The sequence below is a fragment of the Rhinatrema bivittatum genome, chromosome 2, assembly GCF_901001135.1.
Source record: "Rhinatrema bivittatum chromosome 2, aRhiBiv1.1, whole genome shotgun sequence".
In the NCBI taxonomy this organism is placed as follows: Eukaryota; Metazoa; Chordata; class Amphibia; order Gymnophiona; family Rhinatrematidae; genus Rhinatrema; species Rhinatrema bivittatum.
This window is the reverse complement of record NC_042616.1, coordinates 125,801,141-125,829,024: the sequence shown is the minus strand read 5'-3', so window position 1 is coordinate 125,829,024 and position 27,884 is coordinate 125,801,141. Positions and strand designations below refer to the sequence as shown.

The window sequence follows — 27,884 nt, the reverse complement described above, 5'->3', positions numbered from 1 at the left end:
TCTGGGGGCGGTCGCCAGGCCGAAGGGCAAGGTCTGAAACTGAAAGTGTTGGCCCAAAATCTTGAAGCGAAGGAACTTCCGATGAGCCGCTAGGATCGGAATGTGAAGATAGGCCTCTGTCAGATCCAGGGAGGCGAGGAACTCCCCCTGGTGCACCGCTGCAATGACTGAGTGAAGGGTCTCCATGCGGAAGCGGGATATCCGGAGCACTCTGTTTACTTCCTTGAGGTCTAGGATGGGGCGAAACGTGCCGTCCTTCTTGGGAACCACGAAGTAAATCGAATAGTGCCCCAAGCCCACCTCTCCGGAGGGGACGGGTGATATGGCTCCGAGGTCCTGAAGTCTGTCCAGAGTCTGAAGCACCCCCAGACGCTTGGGACTTGACCCGCAGGGCGAGAAGATGAACCTGTCTCTTGGGAGACATACAAACTCCAATGCATAGCCGTGCCTTAGGATGTCCAGGACCCACTGATCCATGGTGATGTTGACCCACTCCTCGTAGAAAAGAGAGATGCGACCTCCGATCCGGGGTAGCGAGGAGTGGGCTGGCCTGGCATCATTGGAGAGGCTTGCCAGAGGTTCCCTGCGTCGAGGCGTCCCTAGGAGATCTGCGGCCACGAAAGGGCCGGGGCCACGACTGGGACCTGGATGAGGGTGTCCTGGGACCCTGTTGCCTGGCGCCCCTATATCGACGTTGGGTGCGGGAACGATTCCTGGAGGAAGAGGACGGACGATATGATCGCTGGCGGTCCTCGGGCAGCCAGTGTACTGCATTTTCTCCCAGAGATTTGATGATCTGGTCCAGATCTTCGCCGAATAGAAACCTGCCCTTGAAAGGTAGGGCACCCAGACTTGATTTGGACGAGGCATCCGCCGCCCAGTTGCGGAGCCACAGGAGGCGTCTGGCGGAGACCACAGACACCATGGTCCTTGCTAGGACACGCAGCAGGTCGTGGAGGGCATCAGCCCCGTAAGCAATGACGTCTTCCAGCCGATCCGCTTGGGCCGCCTCATCCAGTGGCAATTGTTGAGAGGTGAGAAGCTGCTGCACCCACCAGAGACCGGCCCTCTGCATACTCTGCAAGTAGGCCTTGTGCATGAGCACCACAAAATCGACTGAAAAAGTGAACGGCAGCGGGAGGGGGCGGGGGAGGGGGTCCCTGGGGGGCTCTGAGGCGGATAGTGGAGGGCCCGGGTCCCGAATCGGTGGCGGCGAGAAATCCTGCTGCGCTCCTTCTGTGTTGGAGCAAATGCTGCCTTCCAGCTCCAAAATGGCCACCACTCCCGCCAAAGGAGGGGGCGTGGCTATCCCTCGAGGCCCGCGGCGCTCCGACTAGCGCAGCGGGGAAGTTGCCTGAGGCGCGGGGCTGGTCTCCCCACCAGGGAGGCACCTGCCGCAGAGTCCCTCCCGCGATCCTCCCAACCCCGGGCCGCCGCAGGAGGAACATCGGGAGCGCTGCATAGCGCGGGCCCAGGTGGTGGATAGACAGCGCGGGAAACACCGGAGCCGGGAAACGCCGCGGGAGGAGCGGGTGCAGCGCACCCTCGCTCAACTCTGGGACCCCACCCACAAGAGCCGCAGGGGAAAGTTACCTCCCTGCTGCGTCGGCCCCGGGGAATGTAGCGTCGCGGGGCCGAGGGGGGGAAACTAAACCGCGGTTAGGCGGGGGGGGGGGAGGGGCTGGCGCCACCAGCATCCACCCCCTGCTTCACAGAAGAAGCAGCAAAACCCTGTGCTGCGAAGAAAAAGAAAGAGACAGCCAAATGGGAGACTTACCCCTGGGCAAGACAGGATAAAGAAGAGAGAAGACTGAGAGAACAGTCCTGCTGGCAAGGAACAGGGACTGCAAGGAGCCCAGCCAGAGATCACAGACTGATCTCACTTTTTTTTTGTTTTTAAACTAAACTAGGGCCTGCTTGATCCAACCTGAGGAAAAGAGAGAAGAATATGTGGAAAAGATCCACCTGACAGGGGAAGCACCGGGTTCCCCTACTCATATCTGCTGGAGTCAGAGAGATACTGAGGATCTGGGGAGGGTGCACACCAGCTTATATGCCAGCACCCTCCGAAGTTTGCTCTGACTCCATCTGCTGGACAGGGGACATAACCCACCGTCTGGACTGATCCTGGTACGTACAAGGTATTTGTGCGCACGGCTCACCTCTGTGCGCACGGATCGGAACGGCGGACAGGGCGGCGAACAGATCAAAATGGTGACGGTGACCATGCGGAGGACCCTCAGATCTGACCGGAGTCTAGCCCTGCTAGGGCAGATCAACCCGGTGGCACTGGAGCCGGCTGGCAACCTGTGCGATTCCTCGAGCTTCGGAGACCGGAAACTTTTAAATAGATTTCTACCATACCTTGTCTCGGCACTTCCCGGTCTCGTTCCGGGCGGTCTCCGGCTGCGGGGGGGGGGAGAGGGAAAATACCTTCATCACTTCGCTCAAAGTTGCACCCGCCGCCTCTCAGCCTTTCCCCATGTCGGAGGCTAGGTCCTCGCCGAGGGTTGGCCACCGGTCCAAGGCTTGCCTCCGAGGGATCTTGGAAATCACCTCGGGAATTCTCAACGGCGGGAGGGACCCAACGGGTGTCACCGCAGGAGAGCGGGGCTCGTCTGTAGAGGTAAGATTTCTTCTTATTTTGGTTTTCTTTGGTAAAATTACTCTAATGTTGTGCGAGCGTGCATAGAGTCCCGAACTGCTATGGAGACGGAAAATACTGAAGAGCTGCACTTCTTGCAAGGGTATATGTACTAGGGCTGACATCAGATTGAAATCTGATAGTCTCCAACTGCTATCAGGAGTACACTATACCCATTGGTCCTGAGTCCACCTGCTACACGCTAGGAAATACAAATTTAAGTTTCATTTCCGTGAGGAAAGTTTGTGAGGTAAACTCACAGAGCTCCAAGATCCGCGAGGCTACTGCTGCGAGGGAAAAAAAAAAAAAAAAAAAAAGAGACTGAAGGGGGACCCCTGCTGGATGCAGGGTTGGTATCATGCTGGGCATGCTCGGTGGTGCCAGTCCAAGTTCTAGAAACTTTGACAAAAGTGTTGCATGATTGGGCTCCATCCTGATGTCACCCACATGTGAGGACTACCATCCTGCTTGTCCTGTGAGAACACATTTCAGTACTTCAGGAATTATTGGCTTCCAATACAACAGCAAATTCAATTTACAATATTAATTTTAGAAGATTTTACATGATTAGGCACCAAGTTATTTATCTAGGAAGAATACCCATCTCAACTGGACCTTATTATGGTTCCAAATGTTTGAAAGATTAGATTAGAGAAACATAGAACTAAAACTTTTTTGGTGGTAGCACCCAAAATATGGAACTCTCTCCTGCTAGAATTTAGAGTTATGGAAAATTAATTTATTTTAGAAAAGTGAAGGCTTGGCTACTTCAGCAGGCTTTCAGGAAATATGTTATGTAATTGCTGTAATTAAATATGGAATAATTGTTTTATGAGCTGAATCTTTTTATATTAACTTTTTTTTTTTTTATTACTTCCGTGATTACTGTAATTCTTAATCTTGCTGTAAAATTGCATAGATTTTATCTAATGCAATAAATGTAATACTCCTTCCTCAAATACTGCTCTCAGAGTTCTGTACATCAAATGCAAGACTACACACTTTTGCATCAAATTTTAATTGCAAAAATCTCTACCATTCCTCAAGCTTCTTAAATTACTCGTTTTATCTATTCCATCTGGAGTATTATCTTTAAAAAAATGACAAATCTGCATTAATACTTATAAAAATATTGAACAAAACCAGAAACAGGACTGATATCCCAGGCAGTCTACAGAAACCCACTCCCTTTTTTGGGGTGAACTCCATTTACCACTATTCTCTGTTGGAAATCTAACTCGCCTTATGATCTCAGAGCCAATTCTCAGGATGCTCTGGTAGGGCAAACCTAATACACTTACGGCTGGATTTTAAAAGGCTTGCGTGCATAAAATCCGGAGTTTAGTGTCAGGCGCTGGTCCAGTACTCCCGTTTGGTTATCTCCTTAGATGTGGATGTAAATAGGGTTTAAGAATAATTATGTAAAATATGGTCTTGACATTAGCATATTTGGAGTTTTTGCACATGGCCGGGCTTTGTGTGCGCCACACGAATTTTCAAAGAGGCCTGGCCATGTGCGTAAACCCCAGTACGCACACAAGTGCTGGGCCTCTTCAAAGGGGTGGGCTGAGACAGTGCCACTGAACTTTGTTCTGAAGACTCGTGCGCTAGCAGCTGGCCGGTGCGCACAACTTACTTCAGCTTGGGCCCTGAACTAAGTATTAAAACAAAAAAAAAACAAGGATAGTTAGGTAGGGTTTAGGGAGAGGAGAGGAGAGAAGAGGGGAAGAGGGAGGGAGTTTCCTTAGGGGGGTAGGTAAGTTCCTTCCCAGACCGCTCCTTATTTGGAATGGAGGGAACTGGGGAAGGCCCAATTGTGTTGCTGCGCAGAAATTGCAAGGCCTGGGGGGGGGACGCACGCACATATATTATAAAATCTACCCTTTAATATAAAATCATACAGTATCATCTTTTTAGATGAACTTCACCTCTTCTCCATAATTTCCAGTGTTAGATGCAATAACTCCCGTTTGCTTTTTTCTCTTCTTTTGATCATTTCCAGAATTGTTACTGCCCGACTCAAATCACGTCGCAACTTTAGCATCTTTTCATAAGAGGCTTCATCATTCTTTCGATTCTGTATTAAAAAATAAAGGAAAAGATTTTTCAAGCAAAAGTTATCTTGAAGTTTTAAAAAATGTTCCCCATTGTTTAAACACTGACAGCCAGCTCTTCTCACCTGATTTTAATTGAACAAGTAACTACAATATATTTTTATCAAACATAAGGGTTGGGAAATACCCAAATGAAGAAGATGGATGGTTGATTTTAACATGAATACCTTGCTCTCCTAAACTTAGAAAAAATGTAAAAATAAATTAAAAATTTTTGAGGACTTTCATACTCAAGACCATTTGCTCAATACACTTGATTACCACCACTACTATCCATTCTTATAATCACAGGTCTTAAGAAAAAGGCCATAACATTTCTATTTTCATATATTTTTATATGCAATAAAAATAGTAGTTCTATGCTAATCAGTACTTATTTGTCAACTTAACTTGTAAATTAATATTTTAAGAATAACTTGGCTTTTTCAAAACACGAAACAGTGTCATCTGCTTTAGGGATCTCTCATACTACTGGTGTCCCGCTATCTCCAACAAAGTGAAAATGAGGAATTTTATATATTGCCGACCGCTTGAAGGTAAACCAATTATTTCAAAGAAACATGCTAGCAGCACACCAGACTACTAGAAAACAATACCACTTCCTCCTCCCTCGTTATTAAAGCATGGTTAATATAAAGAATACAATTCCCCTGCCTCATTCTGACCCTTAATTGAAATTATGTGCAATGTGAATATCCAAAACTGTTTACGATTATTCAGCCACTTGTCTTTACCATCCCCATACCAGGATTACAGACCTGTTCTATTATTGTTTACTTGAATTGGTGAAACCAACGAGCATACTGCAAACAATGTTGTACAATAGGAGCTCATGAAGTGAACAATAGAACAAGTCTGTAATCTTGGTATGGAGGAGATAGACAAGTGGCTGAAAAATCGTGAGCAATTTTGGATATCCACATTGCATGCAGTTTCACTGAAGGGTCTGAGACAATAGAATTGCATACTTTATATTAACCATGCTTTAATAATGAGAGAGGAGGAAGTGGAATTGTTTTCTAGTAGCTGACTGGTGCACTGTTAGTATGTTTCTTTGAAATTATTGGTTTACCTTCAAGCGGTCAGCAATATATAAAATGGCCTCGTTTTCACTTAATTGGAGATAGCAGGATACCAGTAGTATGAGAGATCCCTAAAGCAGATGGCTTTTTCTAAACACGGCCAGCAAATATACAAGCCATTGGTCCATTCTGAGCTCAGTTTGTGCATTGATAAGAGCTGGAGATGTAAAACAAAAGAGGAAGGCAACCTGTGTCTCTTGCTTGCAGTAGCCCAACAGCAGCTCAAATAACAAGGAAGTCACAGAGATAGTAGGAAAATTAGTTCTTACCTGTAAATTTTCGTTCCTGTAGTACACGGATTAGTCCAGACAGTGGGTTGAGCCTCCTTTCCAGCAGGTGGAGACAGACTAAAACTTGAAGGATGCCCTATATCAGGACAGAGCCTATCCTCTACCCCTTCAGTATAACGTATGTCAAAGCATAAAACAACAAACCCAAGAATAGGATCAAGCAAGTAACTGTAAAGCTCAACGGAGCAAATAGAGAATAATGTAGGAAAACATGGTATATCTATACGCTCTTGCATCAACTTGGTATAAGAAAACGACCAAGTCTTCCACTGTAATTGCTCAGTAATCTTGCACAAAGAAATATATGAAAATCTGCAGACCTGCAAGAAAACAAGCTTTGAGAGGACAGAAGACAGACAGGGAAGGGCGTCTGGACTGATCCGTGGTACTACAGGAACGAAAATTAACAGGTAAGAACTAATTTTCCTTTCCTGTACGTACCCGGATCAGTCCAGACAGTGGGATGTACCAAAGCTTCCCTAAACTGGGTGGGACAGAGACAATCCCGCTCGAAGCACTTGCCGCCCAAAGGAACCAAACACCAGAGCGTGTACATCCAGACGGTAGTGCCAAGCAAAAGTGTGCACAGACGTCCAAGTGGTGGCCCTGCAAATCTCCTGCGGGGAGACAGATTGACTCTCCGCCCAAGAAGTAGCCTGAGAACGCAGAGAATGGGCCTTCAGACCCTCAGGAAGCGGACGACCTTGACAAAGATACGCCGAGTAAATGGCTTCCTTCAACCACCGCGCAATCGTGGTCTTAGAAGCCTGTTTACCGTGGTTGGGACCACTCCAAAGGACTAAGAGATATTCCGATACCCGGAAGTCATTGGTGACCTGGAGCTGGTGAAGTAAGACTCGTTTTACATCTAGCCAACGAAGGTCGCCACCCGCCGTACCTGCAACCTCCTCCGGAGAGAACGCTGGGAGTTCGACAGACTGGTTGACATGAAAAGCGGAGACAACCTTAGGCAAGAAGGAAGGAACTGTCCTGAGAGAAACCCCGGAATCCGAGAAACGCAAGAAGGGCTCCCGACAGGACAGCGCCTGAAGCTCGGAAATACGGCGAGCAGAGGAAATAGAGACCAGAAAGATAGTCTTTAGAGTAAGATCCCTGAGCGTAGCGTGGCGAAGAGGCTCGAAGAGAGCCGCACAGAGAGCACGAAGGACTAGGTTGAGACTCCACGACGGACACGTGGCCCGAGAGGGGGGGGCGGAGGTGTCTAACGCCTCTCAGGAAACGAATCACGTCAGGGTGAGCTGATAAGGCATGACCGTCCACCCGACCCAGGAGAGAGCCGAGCGCAGAGACTTGAATGCGTAGAGAACTGAAAAAGAGGCCCTTAGAGACCCTTCTGAAGAAAAGAAAGAATCAAAGGAATCGAGGCGGAGCGCGCAGGGACACCCGCCTCCGTACACGCGGATTCAAAAACTTTCCAGATGTGCACATAGGCCAGAGAAGTCGACTGCTTCCAGGCTCGCAGCAGGGTGGAGATGACCTCCTCCCTATAACCTTTCCGCCTCAGGCGACGCGGTTCAAAAGCCAGGCCGCAAGACAGAAGCGATCGGCCTGGTCGAAATATACAGGCCCCTGCTGGAGAAGACGAGGAAGATGACCAAGGTGCAAGGGCCCGTCCACCGCTAGATTGATGAGATCCGCGAACCACGGCCTTCGCGGCCACTCGGGAGCTACGAGAATCACCGGTCCCCGGTGGAGCTAGATTCTCCTGAGAACTTTCCCCACCAGTGGCCACGGGGGAAACACGTACAGAAGGACGTCCGCTGGCCAAGGTAGAGCCAGAGCATCTTCGCCCTCTGCGCCGTGCTCCCTCCAGTGGCTGAAGAACCGATTGGCCCTTGGCATTGCGCAGAGTCACCATGAGGTCGAAGTGAGGAGGACCCCACCTGTCCACTATCAGAGCCATGGCCGCGTCCGAGAGCTCCCACTCTCCCGGATCGAGCGACTGCCAGCTGAGGAAGTCTGCTTGAACATTGTCTTTTCCGGCGATGTGAGAAGCCACAAGGCACTGTAGGTGACGCTCCGTCCAAGCGAGGAGACGGCTGGCTTCTAAGGCTACCAGGGGACTGCGAGTGCCCCCTTGGCGATTGATGTAGGCGACTGTGGTGGAGTTGTCAGACAGGACTCTTACCGCCTTGCCGCGGATCAGGGGAAGGAACTCCTGAAGAGCCAGGCGGACCGCCAAAGTTTCCAGTCGATTGATGTGCCAGCGCGACCGAGTCTGCGACCATGTTCTCTGGGTGGACTGAGAAAGGCAGACCGCACCCCAGCCCAACAGGCTGGCATCCGTGGTCACTATCGTCCACTGTGGAGCTTGAAGAGGCATCCACCACTGTAATTTGTCGGCAGTAGAATCCAAGAACAGAAGGACTACGTGGAACTGCTCAGACACTGGCTGCCAACGGGACAGCAAAGCTTTCTGTAACGGACGCATATGAGCAAAAGCCCAGGGGACAAGGTCGATGGTAGAAGCCATGGATCCCAGGACTTGGAGATAATCCCAGGCTGTCAGGGAAGGTAGGGCAATCAAAGTCTGGACCTGATCAATCAGCTTGAGGGCTCGCGCCAGAGGTAAGAAAACCTTGCCTACTCTGGTGTCGAAGTGGGCTCCCAGAAATTCCAACTCCTGGGAGGGCTGAAGCTTGCTCTTGGAAAAGTTCACTATCCACCTGAGAGAGGCAAGGAGCTCCAAGACGCGATCCACCACCTGCCGGCAAGAGGTCTCCGACTTGGCCCTGATGAGCAAATCGTCCAGATAGGGATGGACGAGAATCCCCTCCCGGCACAAGGCCGCCGCTACTACTACCATGACCTTCGTGAAGGTGCGAGGAGCGGTCGCGAGGCCGAAGGAGAGAGCTCAAAACTGGAAGTCCTGGTTGAGGATGTGGAATCGGAGATACTTCTGATAGTCGCGGTGAATGGGAATATGAAAATAAGCTTCTGCGAGATCAAGGGAACGAAGGAACTCTCCGGGGCGGACCGCCGCAATGACCGCCCGCAGGGTTTCCATGCGGAAGTGGGGGATCTTGAGAGCCCGACTGACCCTCTTGAGATCCAATATTGGGCGGAAGGACCCGTCCTTTTTGGGCACGGTGAAGTAAATAGAATACTGGCCGGCGCCAATTTCCCTTTCCGGGACTGGGACCACCGCTCCCAGATCCAGAAGCTTGGAGAGAATCTGGACCACCACGTCCCTCTTGGCCCGGCCGCAAGGCGAGAAAAGAAAGATCTGGAAATTCCCTGACTAGGTCGAAAGCGTACCCGTCTCTGATAATGTCGAGGACCTACTGATCCGACGTGATCTTGACCCATTCCTCGAAGAACAGGGAGAGGCGTCCGCCGAGGTAAGGAACCGAGGAATGGGTCGGCTGAACTTCATTGTGTGGCAGGTTTAAGCGGCGGCACGCACGGGCTGGCCCTCGTGAAAGGGCCGTCTGCCACGAAATGACTGCGACCAGGACTGCGCACGAGAAGACCCCCTTGCAGAACCGCCCCGCCCCTGAGAAGCGAAGCGACGCTGGCCCCTGAAGTGAGAGCGAGAGGCCGCGAAGGATCAGGAAGACTTAGAGCGGTCCTCTGGGAGCTTATGGACCTTGTTGTCAGCCAAGGAGTCCATAAGCTTCTCAAGATCCTCGACAAAGAGCATCTTACCTTTGAAGGGCAGCGTGCCCAGCCGGGTCTTCGATGACTGATCAGCCGACCAGTGGCGTAGCCAAAAGGAGCCTCCGGGCCGCCACTGCCGAAACAATCGCCTTCGCCTGGACACGGACCAGATCGTAGAGGGCGTCTGATGCGTAAGCGGTGACTGCCTCCAGATGTTCGGCTTGTTCTGCCTCACCTGGCGGAAGCTCCCGGGCGCAGAGTAACTGTTGGACCCGCTGGACGCCCGCTCGCATCATGAGACTGCTACAGCAAGATGCCCGGACCCCAAGGGCCAGAACGTCGAATATGCGCTTCAGGTGAGCCTCCAGCTTACGATCTTGTGAATCCTTCAAGGCCGTGGAACCTTCCACCGGAATCGTGGTGTGCTTTGCCACTGTAGAAACATAAGAATCCACCGATGGATATCGCAACAGCTCTAAGCCCTCCTCCGGGAGGGGATAGAGCTTATCCATCGCACGCCCCACCCGAAGTGCACCATCAGGAGCCTCCCATTCCTGCAGGATAAGGAGCTTAAGCATGGGGTGGAAGGGAAAGGCCGAGGCCGGAGCCTGGAGCCCTCCCAGAACCGGGTTCATATCCTTAGGGAGCGAGGCCGTGAGATTATCCACGGAGGGACTCTCCAGACCCAGCTCCTGCAAAACAAAAGGGAGGAGGGGCTCTAATTCCTCCTTACGAAAAAGACGGAGGGCTCTAGGGTCATCCCCCGAATCCGAGGAAGCAGCGAGGTCCGAGGACACGGGAGACACCGGGGGGGGGGGGGGGGGGAACCCCCGGGACCACCCGCACCCGAACTGGTCCCTGGGACTCTGCGGCCGGGCCAGTGGTCAACGGCGCTGAGCGAGGGATTTTTGGCAGGGGGGGGGCTTTCGTCCAGCTCATGCAGGCTAGCTAGATAAGATTTGTGCATGAGGAGGACGAAATCCGCTGAAAAAGTGACCCTGGATTTGGCGGGGGGGGGGGGGGGGGGGAAGGAAGGTCAGGACCCCCCTCCTGGGCACCCGCGGGGGCCAAATCGGGGGTTAAATAAAAAAAATCTGGCCCCCCAGGGAGCACTGAAATCGGCCCAGATGAAAAATCCAAGATGGCGGCCGTTCCTGGGCTCTGCCGACCCGGGAAAGGCCTAGCCATGCTGGGAGGAGTGGAGCCCCGGGCTAAATTTGCTTGTCCTGCCGAGGAGGGACCTTCCCCACCAGGCAAGGCAAGCAGTGCAGAGGCCCTGCCGCGAAAAAAGCGAAGAGGGCAGCCCACAAGAAAGGCAGGCTGCCAGCCGGGACATAGCTAAGCCGCGGCTGAAGAAAAAATAGCTGGAAAAAAAAGCTTGATTGACAGCCTGCACAGCAGGAGAGAGCAGGCTGGAAACCTGCTGCCTTCTGCTTCTCTGGCTGCCGGTTCTAGCCTTACTCTGACCAGAAAAAAATAAAAAAGCTGGTCAACTGCTGCAAATAAGTTAGAGGTAGGTGAGTACCTGCAACTTATTGAAAGTTTGAAACTTTTAAACTCCTTTTTTTTTTTTTTTTTACTGAGCGCAGCAGCGGGTTAAAAACCCTCTCGGCAGCCAGAGGGGGAACGAGGCCCGGAGAGCGTCGGTCCCCACACCTGGAAGCGTCCACGGACTCAGGACTATGCAGGGAACCCCCTCCTGCAAAAGGGGCAAAGCCCCCCTGAGCCGGGCAAGAGCTGGGAGACGGACGTCTCCCACACAAAAACAGTAAAAGCACTAAAGGCGGCAAAATTTCCTTCATAGATTTTTTTCCTTTGTTTCTAAATCAAGCGGGAATCAAAGAACTACTTGCTTGAGCCGAAAAGAAAGAAGAAGAGGCCGACTAGCCTACAGCAGAGAACCGAAGGGGAGATGCTGCACCTGCTGGAGACAGACGAATACTGAAGGGGTAGAGGATAGGCTCTGTCCTGATATAGGGCATCCTTCAAGTTTTAGTCTGTCTCCACCTGCTGGAAAAGAGGCTCAACCCACTGTCTGGACTGATCCAGGTACATACAGGAACAACTATTTGCTTAAGTGGCATGCCCAGTAGTTGATTAGCTCAGAGTTAAATAGCCCAGAGGGAGTGGAGAAGACCAGGTATTCACGCTGATTGTTGGTGCTCTTAGATTAAAACAATCCAACAAGACAGAAAGGGCTATGTAGATCATTTATATGGATTGTGTTATTTTCAGTTACTTATAGCTTAGGGAGGCTGATTGCTAAGCTTAAAAAAAGAGTAAAGAGTATATTGGAAATTCAAGATATTAGCCAGTCCAGCTTGTACGATTCCATTTAAGGATGAATTAATTCAACAGGAAATTATGTGTTATTCTGAAGCTTATATGGTTAAGAAGCTAGAGCCCACTTGCAACAACGTGCCTTTCTTTTCTCTCTTCTACTTAGTGTCTTTCTGTATTAATAACCTCAATCCCAATTATCTGAAGGAACCTGGTCTCCTGGTGGTCCTTGTGTGGGAAAGGAAACACTAAACACTTAACATCTAAACCCCCTCAATATAGGAAATATATATATCACTCTGGGGTTAGAATTGGGCTTTGTTTACTTAAGAAAGCTTCTATTATATTACACTATACAAAAGATAAAAACATTTGCTTATATACAAGTTTACTTATGCCTAAAAACAAAGGGAAATGCTGACATAAAAAAATATAATGTGCAGAAACTACAGAGCTTACTTAAATTTGGTGAGAACTTAAAAATACTACTTTTGTCAATATCTGTTAGACTCTGGAACAGTCTGTGGTTTGTGCAAACTTAGTAAATATATTCATGATAAATCTTGAGAAATATCTGTGAACTGAATATATTCCAAATTAAAAATATAGATATTTTGATCTTGTATTTAATCAAAAACATTTTTCTTTCTGATGTAGGTTGCAGACATACTCACCTTTCGTGTCTGCATCTTTTCTGTACGCCTTCTGAAAGCCACATAAGGATCATTGGTGCTAGAGCCATCTCGCTTCTCTTGTTTTACAGATGGGATTAGAGAAGGACCTCGAGAGTTTTTCCTTTTTTTAATCCAGTATTCATACACTTCCCTAATCAATTCATCATCTTCTTTTAATAGTAGCTTGGCATCCTGGAGATTGACTGGCTAAATAGAAAAAAAAAGTCACTATCACTTCAATATTTATTTCCTGCAATAATTTATTGTCCATATTTCAGAAATGTTATACCTGCTGTCCACTGCCCTTTTCTAGTCGATCAATCATCTCCTCAAATTGCAAAGTTGTGATTTCCATTTTCTTTCTCAGCTTATTCACAAAGACCTCATCCTCAGAATCCATGTCATAGTCTGGCTGCTCTGCATCCAAGCTAAAAGCTAAAAAGCAAAGTAATTATTAAGGTGGTCTGGTTAAAATATATTATAAGTGCATGTATTAGGAGGAATACTTTTTTTTTAGCAATTAAATAAAAAGCACACCAAGAACTGCAGGGCATGTTTTCTCTAGTACTGCCCACTACAGTAACAAACTACTCTGCCATGGAAATGAACATATATTTTTATACCTAAAGGACATGTAGCACTAGGTGGTGCTATATGTCCTTTGGGAATACAAATAAACAAACTAGAAACAACCTTTGTAGTGGGTTAGACCTCCTCCATTAATACTCAATGCCAATCAGAGAACTTGGATCCATGATAAAATATTTACAGGCCGATACAGTACAGCCAAGCTGCACATTTTACTTTCAGAAATTAGCGCCGACCCAAAGGTAGGCGCTAATTTCTTCCGGCACTGGGAAAGTGCACAGAAAAGCAGTAAAAACTGCTTTTCTGTGCACCCTCTGACTAAATATCATGGCGATATTAAGTCGGAGGTCCCGAAGAGTAAAAAAAAGTTAAAAAATAAAAATAAAAATTTGAATTCGGCCCCCGGCTGTCGAGCCGAAAACTGGACGCTCAATTTTGCCGGCGTCCGGTTTCCGAGCCCGTGGCTGTCAGCGGGCTCGAGAACCGATGCCGGCAAAATTGAGCGTCAGCTGTCAAACCCGCTGACAGCCGCTGCTCCGGGCTAAAAGGAGGCGCTAGGGATGCGCTAGTGTCCCTAGCGCCTCCTTTTCCCTGTTTCTACCGCACCACCTACTTTGAATACTGAATCGCGCGCACCGGCGAGGGGCCGGTGCACGCGTCGGGAGAGCGGGCATTCGTCCACTCTCCCGCGGACTTTACTGAATCGGCCTGTTAGTTAGTACTAGCGAGACTGGAAGAGCAATCCAAAAGCTGTGATATGTAGACTCATCACATTTCTCCCTTGTGATACTACTCCAGTGGCACAACAGTTTGATAAAGTTGACAGGTTTGCAAAAAAATAAAATAAAAATGCAAATTAGTTAAAAATAGAATTTCTAGGCTAATAATCTACATAAAAATTATGTAAAATTGTACACTGCCTAGAACGCTTTAATGTAATTTACAATATAAATTCTATAAATTAAATTAAAAAATGATTCAAATATATTTATGCAGATCATGTCACTAAAATCATCTTAAAAATAGAAATATTTCTCTTTTTTTGTTTTATTCTCAAACACAGAACAGTAACATGAGAAGGAAGGGTGAAAATGTTATGGAGGGAAGAGATGGAAAAGGAGAAAGGATGGCAAGAATTATCATGAAAGAGAAAGATGTCAGATGGAGGGAGAACTGAAAAGGAAGAGGTCATAAGACAGGCCAGAAAAGAATAATTAGCACACTAAGGAAAAATTAAAACAAGCATATATAATAAGTATGCTTACCGTAAATGATGTTCTCTGTAGACAGCAGGATGAATTAGCCATGACAAATGAGCGATGTCATTCGACAGACTAAAACTGTGAAGGATTTCAAAGGGGCATGGGATAAACACTGTGGATCCCTAAAAGGCTAGAAGACGGGAATAAATAAAGATGCTTAACCTGCACGGAGCGGCAGTTACTGCCCTTGGGAAGCTTGCTGGCAGACTAGATGGACCATTTTGGTCTTTTTCTGCCATCATTACTATGTTACTATGTAATAGAACCTTCTCTCTTAGATCAGAGCTTTTTCGTTGACTATTTGTGGGAGTTCCCACGCAAGCGTTGCCTTATAAGTGGAGGAGTAGCTTAGTGGTCAGGGCAGTAGGCTACCAACCAGGGAGACCAGGGTTCAAATCCCACTGCCACTCCTTGTGCAAGTCACTTTACCCACCATTCGCTCAGGTAGAGACAGATTGTGAACCCTCTGGGGACAGGGAAATAACTACAGTACCTGAATGTTATATGCTTTGAAGTGCCAAAAAGCTGAATACAAAAATAAGATAAATGAGCCTCCAAGGCAAGTTTAGAGCTAAGTCGAACTAGGTATTCAACTCTCCAATGAGGTGGGTGGGTATTTAGTATGGCTAAATACTGCTGTCTATAGAGAATAACATTTATGGCAATCAAACTTGCTTTCTCTTTCGACAAGCAGGGCTAAATTAGCCATGATACCTAAGGATGAATACACTATACAAAACTGGTTGCCCAAATTTACTGTCACTTCTTGACAGATTGTTCAGACAGTAATGGAACATGAAGGTGTGCACCAACATGTTGCGTTCGTGCCTATTCTCGCCCTCGCTCCACCCTCTCTACCTTGTGGCGACTCCCCTTCGGGTCTGATGGACAGATGCTGCTGCGGCTTCTTCTCGCCATTTTCTTCCTGGAATCCCCGGGCTGGCCTGACGCCACGGATCTGCCATGTTCCTGATGACATAAGGGCGCGCGCGCTCCAGACTTTGTACCAGCAAAGGCGCGAACCTCTGGGGCGTCCCCCCCGTAGTGACGTCATCTGCTTCCAACATAAAAGGTCTGTGATTGCTACTTCGAATCGAGTTAGCAAGGAGAAGGGGTAGGAACCGCTTCCTTGCAACTCTTGGGGAAACCTTTCTCCGCTGCTCTGCCTCTACAAACTCACCTAGGGGTACCCGCTCCTTGGGGGCCCCGCTCTCTCTCTTCTTGATTTCAGATTGCTGGACGGGATCCGGTACTCGCTCCTCGAGGGCCTACGTTCCCGAAGACTTTGAAGGCTCCTATTGCCTGGAGGCGATCGCAGACGTGAACACAGTGAGTCCTATACAGACAGGAACTGATACTCGCTCCACGAGGGCCCATGTTCCTAATCTCTAAGACTCCCTTCAGTCTAAGACGTTATCGCAGGTACGGAGATCATGAGTTACCAATTGCAGATAGGAACCAGTACTCGCTCCACGAGGGCCTATGTTCCTAATACCTTTCTCAGACTCTCTTCTTCCTCAGAAGATATTGCATACCTATATCTTATGGATTACTATTACAGATTAACAGATAGGAACTGGTACTTGCTCCATGAGGGCCTATGTTCCTAAATCTCTCCTAACCTCTCTTCTATTCCAGAAGCCATCCCATACACAGTTATTGTGAGTTCTATTTCAGACTGCCTATAGGAACCAGTACTCACCTGCGGCTCCTGTTCCTGAATACTGAAGACTCTCTGTTGCATAGAAGACATTACAGATATCTACAATTGTGAGTGTATCATCTACCACTGGTTATGTCCAGCATACCCTGTGTACTCACTACCTATAGTCTCTCCTTACAGCTCAGCAACTCAGAGATCCTTCAGCCCTGCCGGGCACATCAACTCACTACTGCCACCTCCGGTGGTTCTACTTCCAGTCTAATAAAGAACTATCTGTGTTTGTCTCAATACTCCAGCCTAGCCGGTAGTCCCTCTCAAGACCTCCACTTGAGGGCGCTGTTATCTGCCATCGGCCCAGGGATTCACTATTTCTACTAAGTGTTACTCTTTACACTAATAGAGCGGTATTATCATCTGCCACTCTATGGGGCGGATTTTAAAACGAGCGCGAACAGCCTACTTTTGTTTGCGCTCCAGGCGCAAACAAAAGTACGCTGGATTTTAGTAGATACGCGCGGAGCCGCGCGTATCCACTAAAATCCTGGATCGGCGCGCGCAAGGCTATGAATTTTGTATAGCCGGCGCGCGCCGAGCCGCGCAGCCTACCCCGTTCCCTCCAAGGCCGCTCCGAAATCGGAGCGGCCTCGGAGGGAACTTTCCTTTGCCCTCCCCTCACCTTCCCCTCCCCTACCTAACCCACCCGCCCGGCCCTGTCTAAACCCCCTCCTTACCTTTGTTGGGGGATTTACGCCTCCCGGAGGGAGGCGTAAATCCCCGCGCGCCAGCGGGCCTCCTGCGCGCCGGGCCGCGACCTGGGGGCGGGTACGGAGGGCGTGGCCACGCCCCCGTACCCGCCCCCAAAACGCTGCCGACACGCCCCCGAAACGCCGCGACGACCGGGCCCGCCCCCCGACACGCCCCCGACACGCCCCCCTCCGAGAACCCCGGGACTTACGCGAGTCGGGAGGCCTATGTAAAATAGGCTTCCCGGCGCGCAGGGCCCTGCTCGCGTAAATCCGCCCGGTTTTGGGCGGATTTACGCGAGCAGGGCTCTGAAAATCCGCCCCTATGGGAGCCAACCCACATCAGACCATTACTCCTCTCTCTGCAGAAGCTGATCTATATCAGATAGCTAACTCCCCATGGGGATCATACAGGTTGCTGGTTCATCTTTCTACAGGAACAAAGCATTACAGTTGCTACTCCTTCCCTCTGGGGGAGCAGAGCACCAACAGACTGCTAAACTCCTCCTCCTACAGGAGCCAAGCCTATCAGATTGCTATCTCCTCCCCTTGGGAGGAGCTGATCGATTCCAGATCGGTCACTCCGCCCTCCTGGTGGGGTAAGTGCTAGCAGATTGCTAACTCCTTGGCAGATTCCTAACAGATTGCTAACTCCCTAGCAAGATCCGTAACACAATGACAAAGTTGCATCATTGTAGATGTCCTTTTCTAGGCACAGCTCGCAGATGAGTCACTGATGCAGTCACGGCTCTCACCTGATGAGCCTTAACTGAATCTGTGACCTAGAGGCAACTAGGCACATAACAATGAGCTAAGCCAATTACTCAAGTAATGTTTAGCAACTGCTATGCCTGTAAGGGAGATCCTCAGATGTTCTACCACAATATGCAACAAAATATGAATTCTAACTTCTATGAATACTGACCTCAGAGGGACACAGACTTTAAAAGCTGGATGCTGACATGTATGTTTCAGCAAAGAAACAAGATAAAGAACTTTATCCTGAACAACGATACCCAGTTTATAAGATCAGCTTGTTCATTTAAGGACTATAAGCTTCTTTCTAAATAAAATGATTTTTGGAAACCAGGAATATAATGGACAAGATAAGTCGCATCTGTCCTCTTATTCTCAGGCTGAACAGCACAAGGATGCTCCCAGAGACAATGTTGCAGGACTACTAGGACTTCAAGTACTGGCATAGCCATCACTTCTTTTGGTGCATCCACAAATTGGAGAACCTCTAAGGCAGAGCTTTCCAAACTTTTCATGTTGGTGACACACTTTTTGGACAAACATAATTTCGGGACACAGTAATTCAGTCTACTAGCAAACCAGAGGTTGTATGCAGTGTAACAAAGGAAAAAAGAAACATCACCCATCCTTATAAAACAAATCAAGAAATATAAAATCATCAGCAGTAAAATTGTACTAACAAAAAGAACATATTTCGAAACAGCTGATGAGTGGAATATCCAATAATTAAAAACTCATATAAAACATTTCCAGATACCAACAAAATATTTCAAATAGCAGACACAAAGACCCAGTAATGAAAAATAATAAGGATACAAACATTTTTTTGCTCTGCATACCTGGGAACGTTTGATATCCAGGTCTCCTGAGATTGTTCTGAATTAGCAGGAGGAGGGGTGGTTTGCTTGGAACTTTCTCCTCTCTCAGTCACATACCAGCGCTCTCTCTCACACTGGCTCTCAATTACACACCTATACACACATGCTCTCAGTACTCACATATACACATGGTTTTTCTCTCTCACTTATATAGGCTCTTAATTACACATTTACACACATGCTGTCTATCTTTTCACGCTTACACACACACAGGCTTTCAATCACACACATACATGCTGTCTTTTTCTCTCACACACAGACTCTCATTCACATGCTTATAAACATGTCCTCTCTTTCTCTCATTTACACAAAGGCTCTCAATCACATACACACATGCTCCCTCACCTAAATCAGCTCTCAATCACACACAGACACACATGGTCTCTCTCTCTCATTTAAACACAGGCTCTCAATCACATACTCACATGCTCCATCACCTAAACCAGCTCTCAATCACACACAGACACACATGGTCTCTCTTACTTATACACACAGGCTCTTAATCATACATACACATGATTTCTCTCACACACAAAGGATTTCAATCATACACACATACTCTTTCACACAAACAGGTTTTCAATCACAAACTTACACATACAGGTTCCCAATGGTAAACTTACATTCATGCTCTCTCTCTCTCTCACAGGCAGGCTCTCAATCACAGACATACTCTCTTTCACATGTACAGGCTCTCAATCACAGACATACTCTCTTTCACATGTACAGGCTCTCAATCATTCACATACATGCAATCTCTCACTCTCTCATACACACACACACAGGGCCCCGCGGCCCGGAAGAGGAAGTGGAGAGTATCGGGTGAGTGCGGCAAGAAGAGGCCACGCCTCCGCGAGGGCTCTTCATTTTCAGCCCTCGCGGAGGCGGAGTCCCATCGGCCGCGGTTGAAGCTCTTCATTTTCCTCCGAGCCGCGCTGCAGTCTTCTTTTCTTCGGGCCGATGCCGAGCGCACTAGCGTGGCCTCTTCTTGCCGCGCACTCACCCGATACTCTCCACTTCCTCTTCCGGGGGGGGGGGGGGGGCGGGAAGAAGAGAGCACGCCGGTGCCGCTGACTCCAGCTGTCCTGCCGCGTTCCGCCCGGGCGGAGGAGGACCGGGGAGCAGCTGGGTTAGCGGGAAAGTGTGGTGACACTTGTCTGCGGGCCAGATGCAGCCCTCAAAAGAGCCATATCTGGCTCGGAGCCATGGGTTCCCAGCCCCTGCACTTGCCGGTGTGTCACGTGCACCGGGCTTGCGCGACACACCGGCACACCTCAGGCGACACAGTAAAGTGTCGCGACACACACTTTGGAAAGCTCTGCTCTAAGGTTTTGTGGCGTGTGTCCTCCTCTGTAATAAGTTCAAAGGGAATTGTCTCTGACATCTCCCTAATAAAATTGGCAAAGGAGAGATCCTCTGGGGGAGATTTTCTCCTTTCTTCTGGAGGAGATGGTTCTGATAAGATATCCTCCGTGGATGTGTCTATGTCAACATCTTCCCAGGTGTCAGAAAAGGTCTCTTGTCGAGATCCTGAAGGAGGGAAGCAGATTGGTACGGTAGGACGGGTTGGCACAGATGGGTCCTTCGATGGCCTTGATGGAAGATGCGGTGGCACCGATGCAGGTTTCGGCGGCACTGGAGGCATCGATGGAAAACGAGGGGCTCTCGGTCCCGAGAGCTCTGATGGACCAGGCATCTGTGACAGAGGACTGGAATCTGTGCCTTTGTCGTCTGAGGACCCCGGAATGGGAATCAGGAATTTCAAATATCGATGGCTCTGGTGTCTGTGCCGGTACGGGGGCCAGCATCGATGGCTGTAGGTCTCAGACAGCATCGAGCACTGCCTGGTGGACGAAATGTCCAGTTCCTCCCTGAAAGCTGTTGTAGATATCGCAGCTATAGGGGGTGGCAGGCTAGGCACTACTGGCACCTCCACAGGGACTTGTGGGGGCTCAGTACCCGACACCGATATCGGTGGGTGTTCTATCCCCAGCAGTGGGTACATGTTTGTATCTGTATATATATTGTAGTTTAACTGTGTTTAATGCAGTCCCCCCTTCTGAGGATACTTAGTGCTGAAACACTGTTTGTAACCCATGATAAAAATCTGTGAGCCTTTGCCTTTAAGAGGAGCCTTTGCCCTTAAGAGGCCCCCTCCCTCCTCCACTTCCTCTCACCATCGGGAAAGCTTGATTGCCACTCAATCTAACTTGAGTCTTCCTAGGTGCCTTATAGGTTCAAAGGACTGCCCTTCATGCTCCCCCTGTGTTACATGGTTTTCAGGCATGCTGTGATTGGACCCTGTCCCCGGCTTGTGAGGGAGTTTTCCTTTAGCAGTACTCGATGAGAGTTCAGTTTTGCTCCACACTTGCTTCTGAGCCAGCAGCAATACCCCCTGAAACGATCAGGTTTTTTACCTTCTCTCTTACTGCTTTCTTCTAAGGAATAAATCAGCCTCATATTCCTCATGCATCCTACCTCTACCATAAACCAACTCCTGCATTACAAGAGACTCCCTTCTCTCTTCTCCTACCTCGTCTCCAGTTATCAAAGATCCTTGCCTAGGGCTCACGTTTGAAATGCAACAATTGTAAGTATAATTTACCTGAGCAATAAATAATTTCAAACTTACAGAATCTTTGTCTTGAGGACTGATTGGAGAGAAAGTTTAGCTGCCTGGATAGCAAACACGGATGTTTACCTGATCCAGAACAGTATAAAACCCCGTGACAAACAGGAAGATAGTGAAAAGCCAGTGACTGAAAGCATTTTTTAAAAGAACTGTATACAGTGCAATGAAACAGGAGCTCCATCCCTAAAGCACAGCCTGTGACAGGGAAGTCTACATTGAGTAGAAATCGTTAAAGGTGAAGGATTGTTAAAGGCACTGCGCTTTGCACCTGAATAACCCTTTCACACCTTTCAGCTATGGTGAGAGGCCAGGGAATCAAATATAAAAACCCTAAGGTTGTGAAGATTTATATTTTCGGAACTGACTGAGTCTGCAAAGCATTAAAGAAGCAAGCGCAGATGTGAAATGAGCCTATACTGAAAGCAAGATAATCAAAGAGTTGCAAAGAAAGCATTTTAACTCCATGCAACTGCCCCAGAGTTCAGACTCTAGACAAAGGATTTAACGACAGTCTTTAAGCCCATTCAAGCTTCCCTCTTGCCAGGCAAGGAATTTCTCACCTGTAAGTAGCTCACCCCTCCCCTTGCCAGTGCTCCTGTAGACTAGAGGCAGAGAGCAATTAAATGCCATAGATACCAGATCTCTGCTAACTCTACGGACAGGGAGCAGAAAAAACAATCAACTAGAGACAAACCTTCCTAAGGTGTCAGCTAATGCTTGTCCCCCTGCTTCTAAAGCATTCAAAAGTTCATCCCTCTTAACTCCAGACTTGGTGACTGCCAGAAGTTTAGCCTGAGCAGACCTGATCACTGTTAAGAAAGAGACATGGCTGAAGCAGCAGCGCAGCAGGACACCTCAAAACAGCTAACTGAAACCATGGGACTAAGAAATGACACAGAGCAAAAAGGGGAGAACGTTGAAGGGAGGGATGAAACAGTGAATCGAACAGATTATGTGTCCTAACAGAGAAAGCAAACCGGTAATCGATCCAAGGTGGATGTCAGCAACAAACACAAGAAGATGGATCAGTGTAAAGCAGGATTTTATTGAAGCTTGCCCGACTCTGGCCGAGTTTCGCTCAAAGAGCTGCCTCAGGGGCTTTCAAGCCTCTTCAATTGGCTTAAAACATCGCATAGCAAAGTCTGAGAGGATTGAAACAGCTGGCTTTTTTAGAAAAATATTTTGATCAAGTACTTTTAAAAACAAGGTTTTAAAAGTTTCGGTATTGCATACAAACTTGCCGCTCAGCTTTGCGTTAACCTATGCTTGAAAGCCCCTGAGGCAGCTCTTTAAGCTAAACTCGGCCAGAGTCGGGCAAGCTTCAATAAAATCCTGTTTTACACCGATCCATCTTCTTGTGTTTGTTGCTAACAGAGAAAGGTACGCAGAAATATGAGACAAAAAGACAGGGGCATAAATACAGGATAGAAAGAAAGGCATAGCGTCAAGCAGGAAAGGGAGGTGGGTCTCAGAAACCCCTAACAACCTTATGTACCATATAGAACAGCTGAAGCTTCGTTCCCAAACCTATTGGCTCAGCACAGCAGAGTATCTCAAGTTCTTAACACGAACTAACACTGCAGAAAGCCTTGAGGAAAAAGGCCGCCAACAGAATTTAGCAAATGTTGCTTACCTGATGTAACAGGTGTTCTCACAGGACAGCAGGATGTTAGTCCTCACAAATGGGTGACATCGAGGATGGAGCCCAACCACGGAAAACTTCTGTCAAAGTTTCAGGAACTTTGACTGGCCCCTACTGGGCATGCCCAGCACGGCACTAACCCTGCAGCCAGCAGGGGTCTCCCTTCAGTCTTGTTTCAAAGCTACAGGCAGTGCCGAAAATAAAATAAAAATAACCCAACACCGCAGGGTGGCGGGCGGGTTTCGTGAGGACTAACATCCTGCTGTCCTGTGAGAACACCTGTTACATCAGGTAAGCAACATTTGCTTTCTCACAGGACAAGCAGGATGGTTGTCCTCACAAATGGGTGAGTACCGAGCTGAGGAAGTCCGAACCTGCACCAAATGTACCCAACGGCGTGCAACAGGCACAACAACTGGGGTGAAATTTGGTAGAGGGCATCCGCACCCTACCGGGAGGTGGAAGGGTGTTGGTACATCATGCTGCAAAAAGGTTACGCAAGACAGACTGGCCGAAGATGGAATCCTGTCTTCCAGCTTTGTCCAAGCAATAATGGGCTGCAAATGTATGGAGGGAACTCCAGGTGGCAGCCTTGCAGATGTCAGGAAGCGGCACCGATCGAAGGTGTGCTACTGAAGTCGCCATGGCCCTCTCACAGAGTGTGCTTTGACACGGTCTTGGAAAAGAATGCCAGCTTGCTGATAGCAAAATGAGATGCAGTCCGCCAACCAGGAGGAAAGAGCCTGCTTACCCACAGGTTGCCCTAACTTGTTAGGATGGAAAGAGACAAATAATTGAGTGCTCTTCCTGTGGGCAACTGTACGGTCTAGATAGAAAGCTAGAGCACGTTTACAGTCAAGGGTATGCAGAGTCTGTTCCCCGGAGTTGGAGTGGGGCCTGGGAAAAAAGATAGGTAGTATAATGGATTGATTAATATGAAACTCCGAAACTACCTTAGGTAAAAATTTAGGGTGAGTGCGGAGTACCGCCCGGTCCTGCAGGAGCTTAGTGTAAGGCGGATAGGTAACTAGGGCCTGCAATTCACTAACCCTGTGAGCTGAAGTGATAGCCAAAAGAAATAACACTTTCCATGTGAGATATTTTAGGTCACAGGAGTGAAGAGGTTCGAAAGGAGGTTTCATAAGGCGACCAAGAACCAGATTAAGGTCCCAAGAAGGGGCCGGAGGGCGTAAAGGTGGCTTCAAATGGAGCAAGCCTTTAAGAAAGCGTGTTACAAGGGGTTGTACTGAAATAGGGACACCCCCGATACCTTTATGGAAGGCGGCTACCGCACTGACATGCATTCTAATGGAAGAGGTCTTTAGACCTGATTCTGATAGATGCCAGAGATAGTCCAAGAATTTAGAAATTGGACAGGAAAGGGGATCAAGGGACTGAGAAGTGCACCATGATGTATACCTTTTCCATTTGTAAGAATAAGATTTTCTTGTGGAAGGCTTTCGTGAAGCGATCAGGACACGAGAAACGGAATCCGAAAGGTTAAATGGCTGAAGGACTAACCGTTCAACATCCATGCCGTCAGGGAAAAGGCTTGGAGGTTGTGATGGAGGAGGCATCCATCGTTTTGAGTGATCAGATGCGGGTCCTTTCCCAGAGGAATGTGCCTGCGGATGGAGAGATCCTGAAGTATGGGAAACCACACTTGGCGTGGCCAGTGCGGTGCTATCAGGATCATAGTTCCCCTGTCCTGACGTAGCTTCACGAGAGTCTTCGACAGAAGAGGAAGTGGAGGGAATGCATAAAGCAGACCGGTTGTCCACTTGAGAGAGAATGCATCCCTCGGTCGAGAGTGCTGGCTCCGAATGAGAGAGCAATAATTGTCCACTTTGTGGTTCTGAGGGGAAGCAAAGAGGTCTATATGGGGATAACCCCATTTGTGAAACAGAGAGGTCGCTACCAAGGGGTCGAGTGACCACTCGTGTGGTTGGAAGACGCGGCTCAGCTGGTCTGCCAATACATTGCCTGCTCCCGGTAAGTAGGTGGCCCTGAAGTACATGGAGTGGGAGAGGGCTTCTGCCCAAATCTGCGCAGCTTCCTGACACAGAAGAAGGAGCCTGTCCCTCCCTGCTTGTTTATGTACCACATGGCCACCTGGTTGTCCGTCTGAATTAAGATTGTGTGGTTCGATAGGCAATCTTGAAAGGTCCTGAGAGCATATCGGATTGCTCTCAGTTCCAGGAAATTTATCTGGTGTTTGGCTTCCTCTGGTGACCAGAACCCTTGAGTTTGTAAATTGTTTACATGGGCTCCCCAACCGATGTGGGAAGCATCGGTGGTGAGGATTATCTGAGGGTCTGGTGGAAGAAAAGGCAAGCCCTGTAGGAGGTTGGATTGATTTGTCCACCAGGCAAGGGACAGACGGAGTGCATTGGTGATGCGAACAATGGAGGACAGAGGCTGAACAGCTTGAGTCCATTGCAATCTCAGAGTCCATTGCATGACTCTCATGGCCAGGCGGGCCATGGGAGTTACATAAACTGAGGAGGCCATGTGTCCCAGCAGAATGAGGAATTGGCGAGCTGTTGCTGTGCGTTGAGACTGCAACTGGCAAGCTAGGGACACAAGAATTTGAACTCGTTGATGAGGAAGGAAGGAAGGCTTTGGCCTGTAAGGTGTCCAAGTCTGCCCCAATGAAAGATAAGGTTTGAGATGGGACTAAATAGGATTTCTCGTAATTGACAAGAAACCCTAGAGAAAGTAGAGTTTGAATTGTCAGGGTCAGGGAGGACCGAGCGATTTGCTGGGTTGGGGCCCTGATTAGCCAATCGTCCAGGTAGGGGTAGACGTGGACACCTTCCTTCCTGAGGAACGCTGCAACCACCACGAGGCATTTGGTGAAGACCCGTGGTGCGGATGCCAGGCCGAAAGGTAGCACTCGGTATTGGTAGTGATTTCGGCCTACTAAAAAACGGAGGTATTTGCGATGAGATTGAGTTATCGCAATGCGAGTGTAGGCGTCTTTTAGGTCTAGAGAGCAGAGCCAGTCCCCTCTTTGCAGCAGAGGGAGAAGCGAGCCCAAGGTTACCATCTTGAACTTCTCTCTGTAAAGGTACTTGTTGAGGGCCCGTAGGTCCAGGATTGGCCGAAGTCCTCCTGACTTTTTTGGGATCAGAAAGTACCTGGAGTAGAACCCTAGTCCTTGTTGTGAGAGAGGATCGGGTTCTATAGTGTTTGACTGGAGGAGAAGGGATACTTCCTGCTCTAGAAGAAGAGAGTGATCAGTGAGTCTCCACGCCTGCCGGGGTGGGGAGTGCGAAGGGAGAACCAGGAAGTTGAGGTGGTAACCCTGTGCAATTATCGCTATCACCCATTGATCTGTGGTGATATGGTGCCATTTTTGTAGAAAATGGCCTAACCGACCTCCTACTGGTATGGTTGGAAGAGGGATGTGGCATCTGCTCTCTAATTGAAAGTCAAAAACCCGATGCAGGGCCAGGTTTTGGAGCTGCTGCAGGCTTTTGTTTTCGAGACTGGCGAGGCTGAGCTCTATGGTAAGGCCTCACAGGCTTAGACTTGGCTAGTGGGGGATAATACTTCCGTGGACGGAAGAATGACTTTTTGGAGTCCTTCTTAAATGGTTGTTTAGAAGGCAAGTCAGAAGGAATAGATGAGAGCTGTTTAAGTGTCTCATGATGATCTTTTAGTTCAGCAACTATTTGCTGAATTTGCTCACCAAATAAATTATCCCCTAGACAGGGCAAATCAGAGAGCCTGTCCTGAACTTCCGGGCGAAGGTCAGAAGACTTAAGCCAAGCCCAGCGTCTGGCAGAGATGGCCGTAGCAGAAAGTCTAGTGGAAGTATCAAAGATGTCATAAGCGGTTCTTATTTCATGCTTCCCAGTTTCAAACCCTTTATTTAGTAGGGACTGAAGCTGTGGCTGGAACTGCTCTGGCAAGGCATCTGAGTACTCCTGCATTTGTTTCAGGATGACCCTATTGTATTGGGTCATATATAATTGATAAGAAGCTATTCTGGAAATCAGCATAGCTCCTTGGTATACTTTCCTACCTATACTATCTAGGAATTTATTTTCCTTAGTAGGAGGTATAGAAGAATGTGGCTTTATTCATTTAGCTTTCTTCTGAGCTGATTCTACCACAACAGAGTGATGGTCTAATTGTGGTTTCTGAAAGCCAGGTGCTGACTGTACGAGATAGGTAGAGTCAGCTTTTTTATTTACTGGAGCAACAGATCCAGGGGATTCCCAATTCTTTTTTAGAAGGTCCAGAAAAACCTGATGAATTGGAATAGAGGTGATGGCTTTGGGGGCATCCAAGAATTGGAGCAACTCCATCATCTGGTGCCTGTCATCTTGTTCAGATTGAAGCTGAAAAGGGACCAACTCCGACATTTCCTTCACAAAATTTATGAAAGAGAGGTCCTCAGGAGGGGAACGCTTTCTACTCTCCACAGGAGAGGGTGGTGAAGGCAAATCATCGGTGTCAGTAGAGGTATCATCACCCCAGGTGTCATAAGGATCAGGATGCTGACCTATAGGACCATGAGGTGGCTGTGTACCTGAAGGCCCCGGTTGAGGCTCCGAGAAATTCGAAGGAATTACCGGGGGCATCGAGAACATTCTCAATGGAATCGGTGCCGGCATCGGTACCGGTGTCGGCACCGAAGGAATCGGTGTCGGCATCGAAGGATTCGGCACCAACATCGAAATGTTCGGTGGAGCTGATGTGCGTATCGCCCCCGAGGAGAGTATCGGTGGCAAGGGACGACAAGGCACCGATGGAACTACCCCCGAAGGGGGAATCCGAAACGGTGTTTCTCCACCTGATGAGATCGGTGACCCTGGCATTATCGGTGGAAGGGCCCTTGTAAGCGCTTCCATCTGAGCAAGCAGCGTTGCCAGTGCTGCTGGAATCGGGTCGGTGGCCGGTTCCACTCTCGGTGCCGGGATCAGTGCCAGAGGAGTCTGGAACCGGAGCATCGCCTTGTCGATGTCCTCCTGGACCAGCCGGTCCAGTTCTGCCCAGAGACCTGG

General features: G+C 48.7%; 1 protein-coding gene across 1 annotated transcript in view; it reads right to left on the bottom strand.

Annotated features, from left to right (window-relative positions):
• The window catches only part of EPC1 (enhancer of polycomb homolog 1), a 321,654-nt gene that overhangs the window by 172,507 nt on the left and 121,263 nt on the right, over positions 1–27,884 (bottom strand). Inside the window, 3 exon segments of the mRNA XM_029588586.1 lie at positions 4,573–4,721; positions 12,706–12,912; positions 12,995–13,140. Coding sequence (XP_029444446.1) covers positions 4,573–4,721; positions 12,706–12,912; positions 12,995–13,140 — 502 coding nt within the window.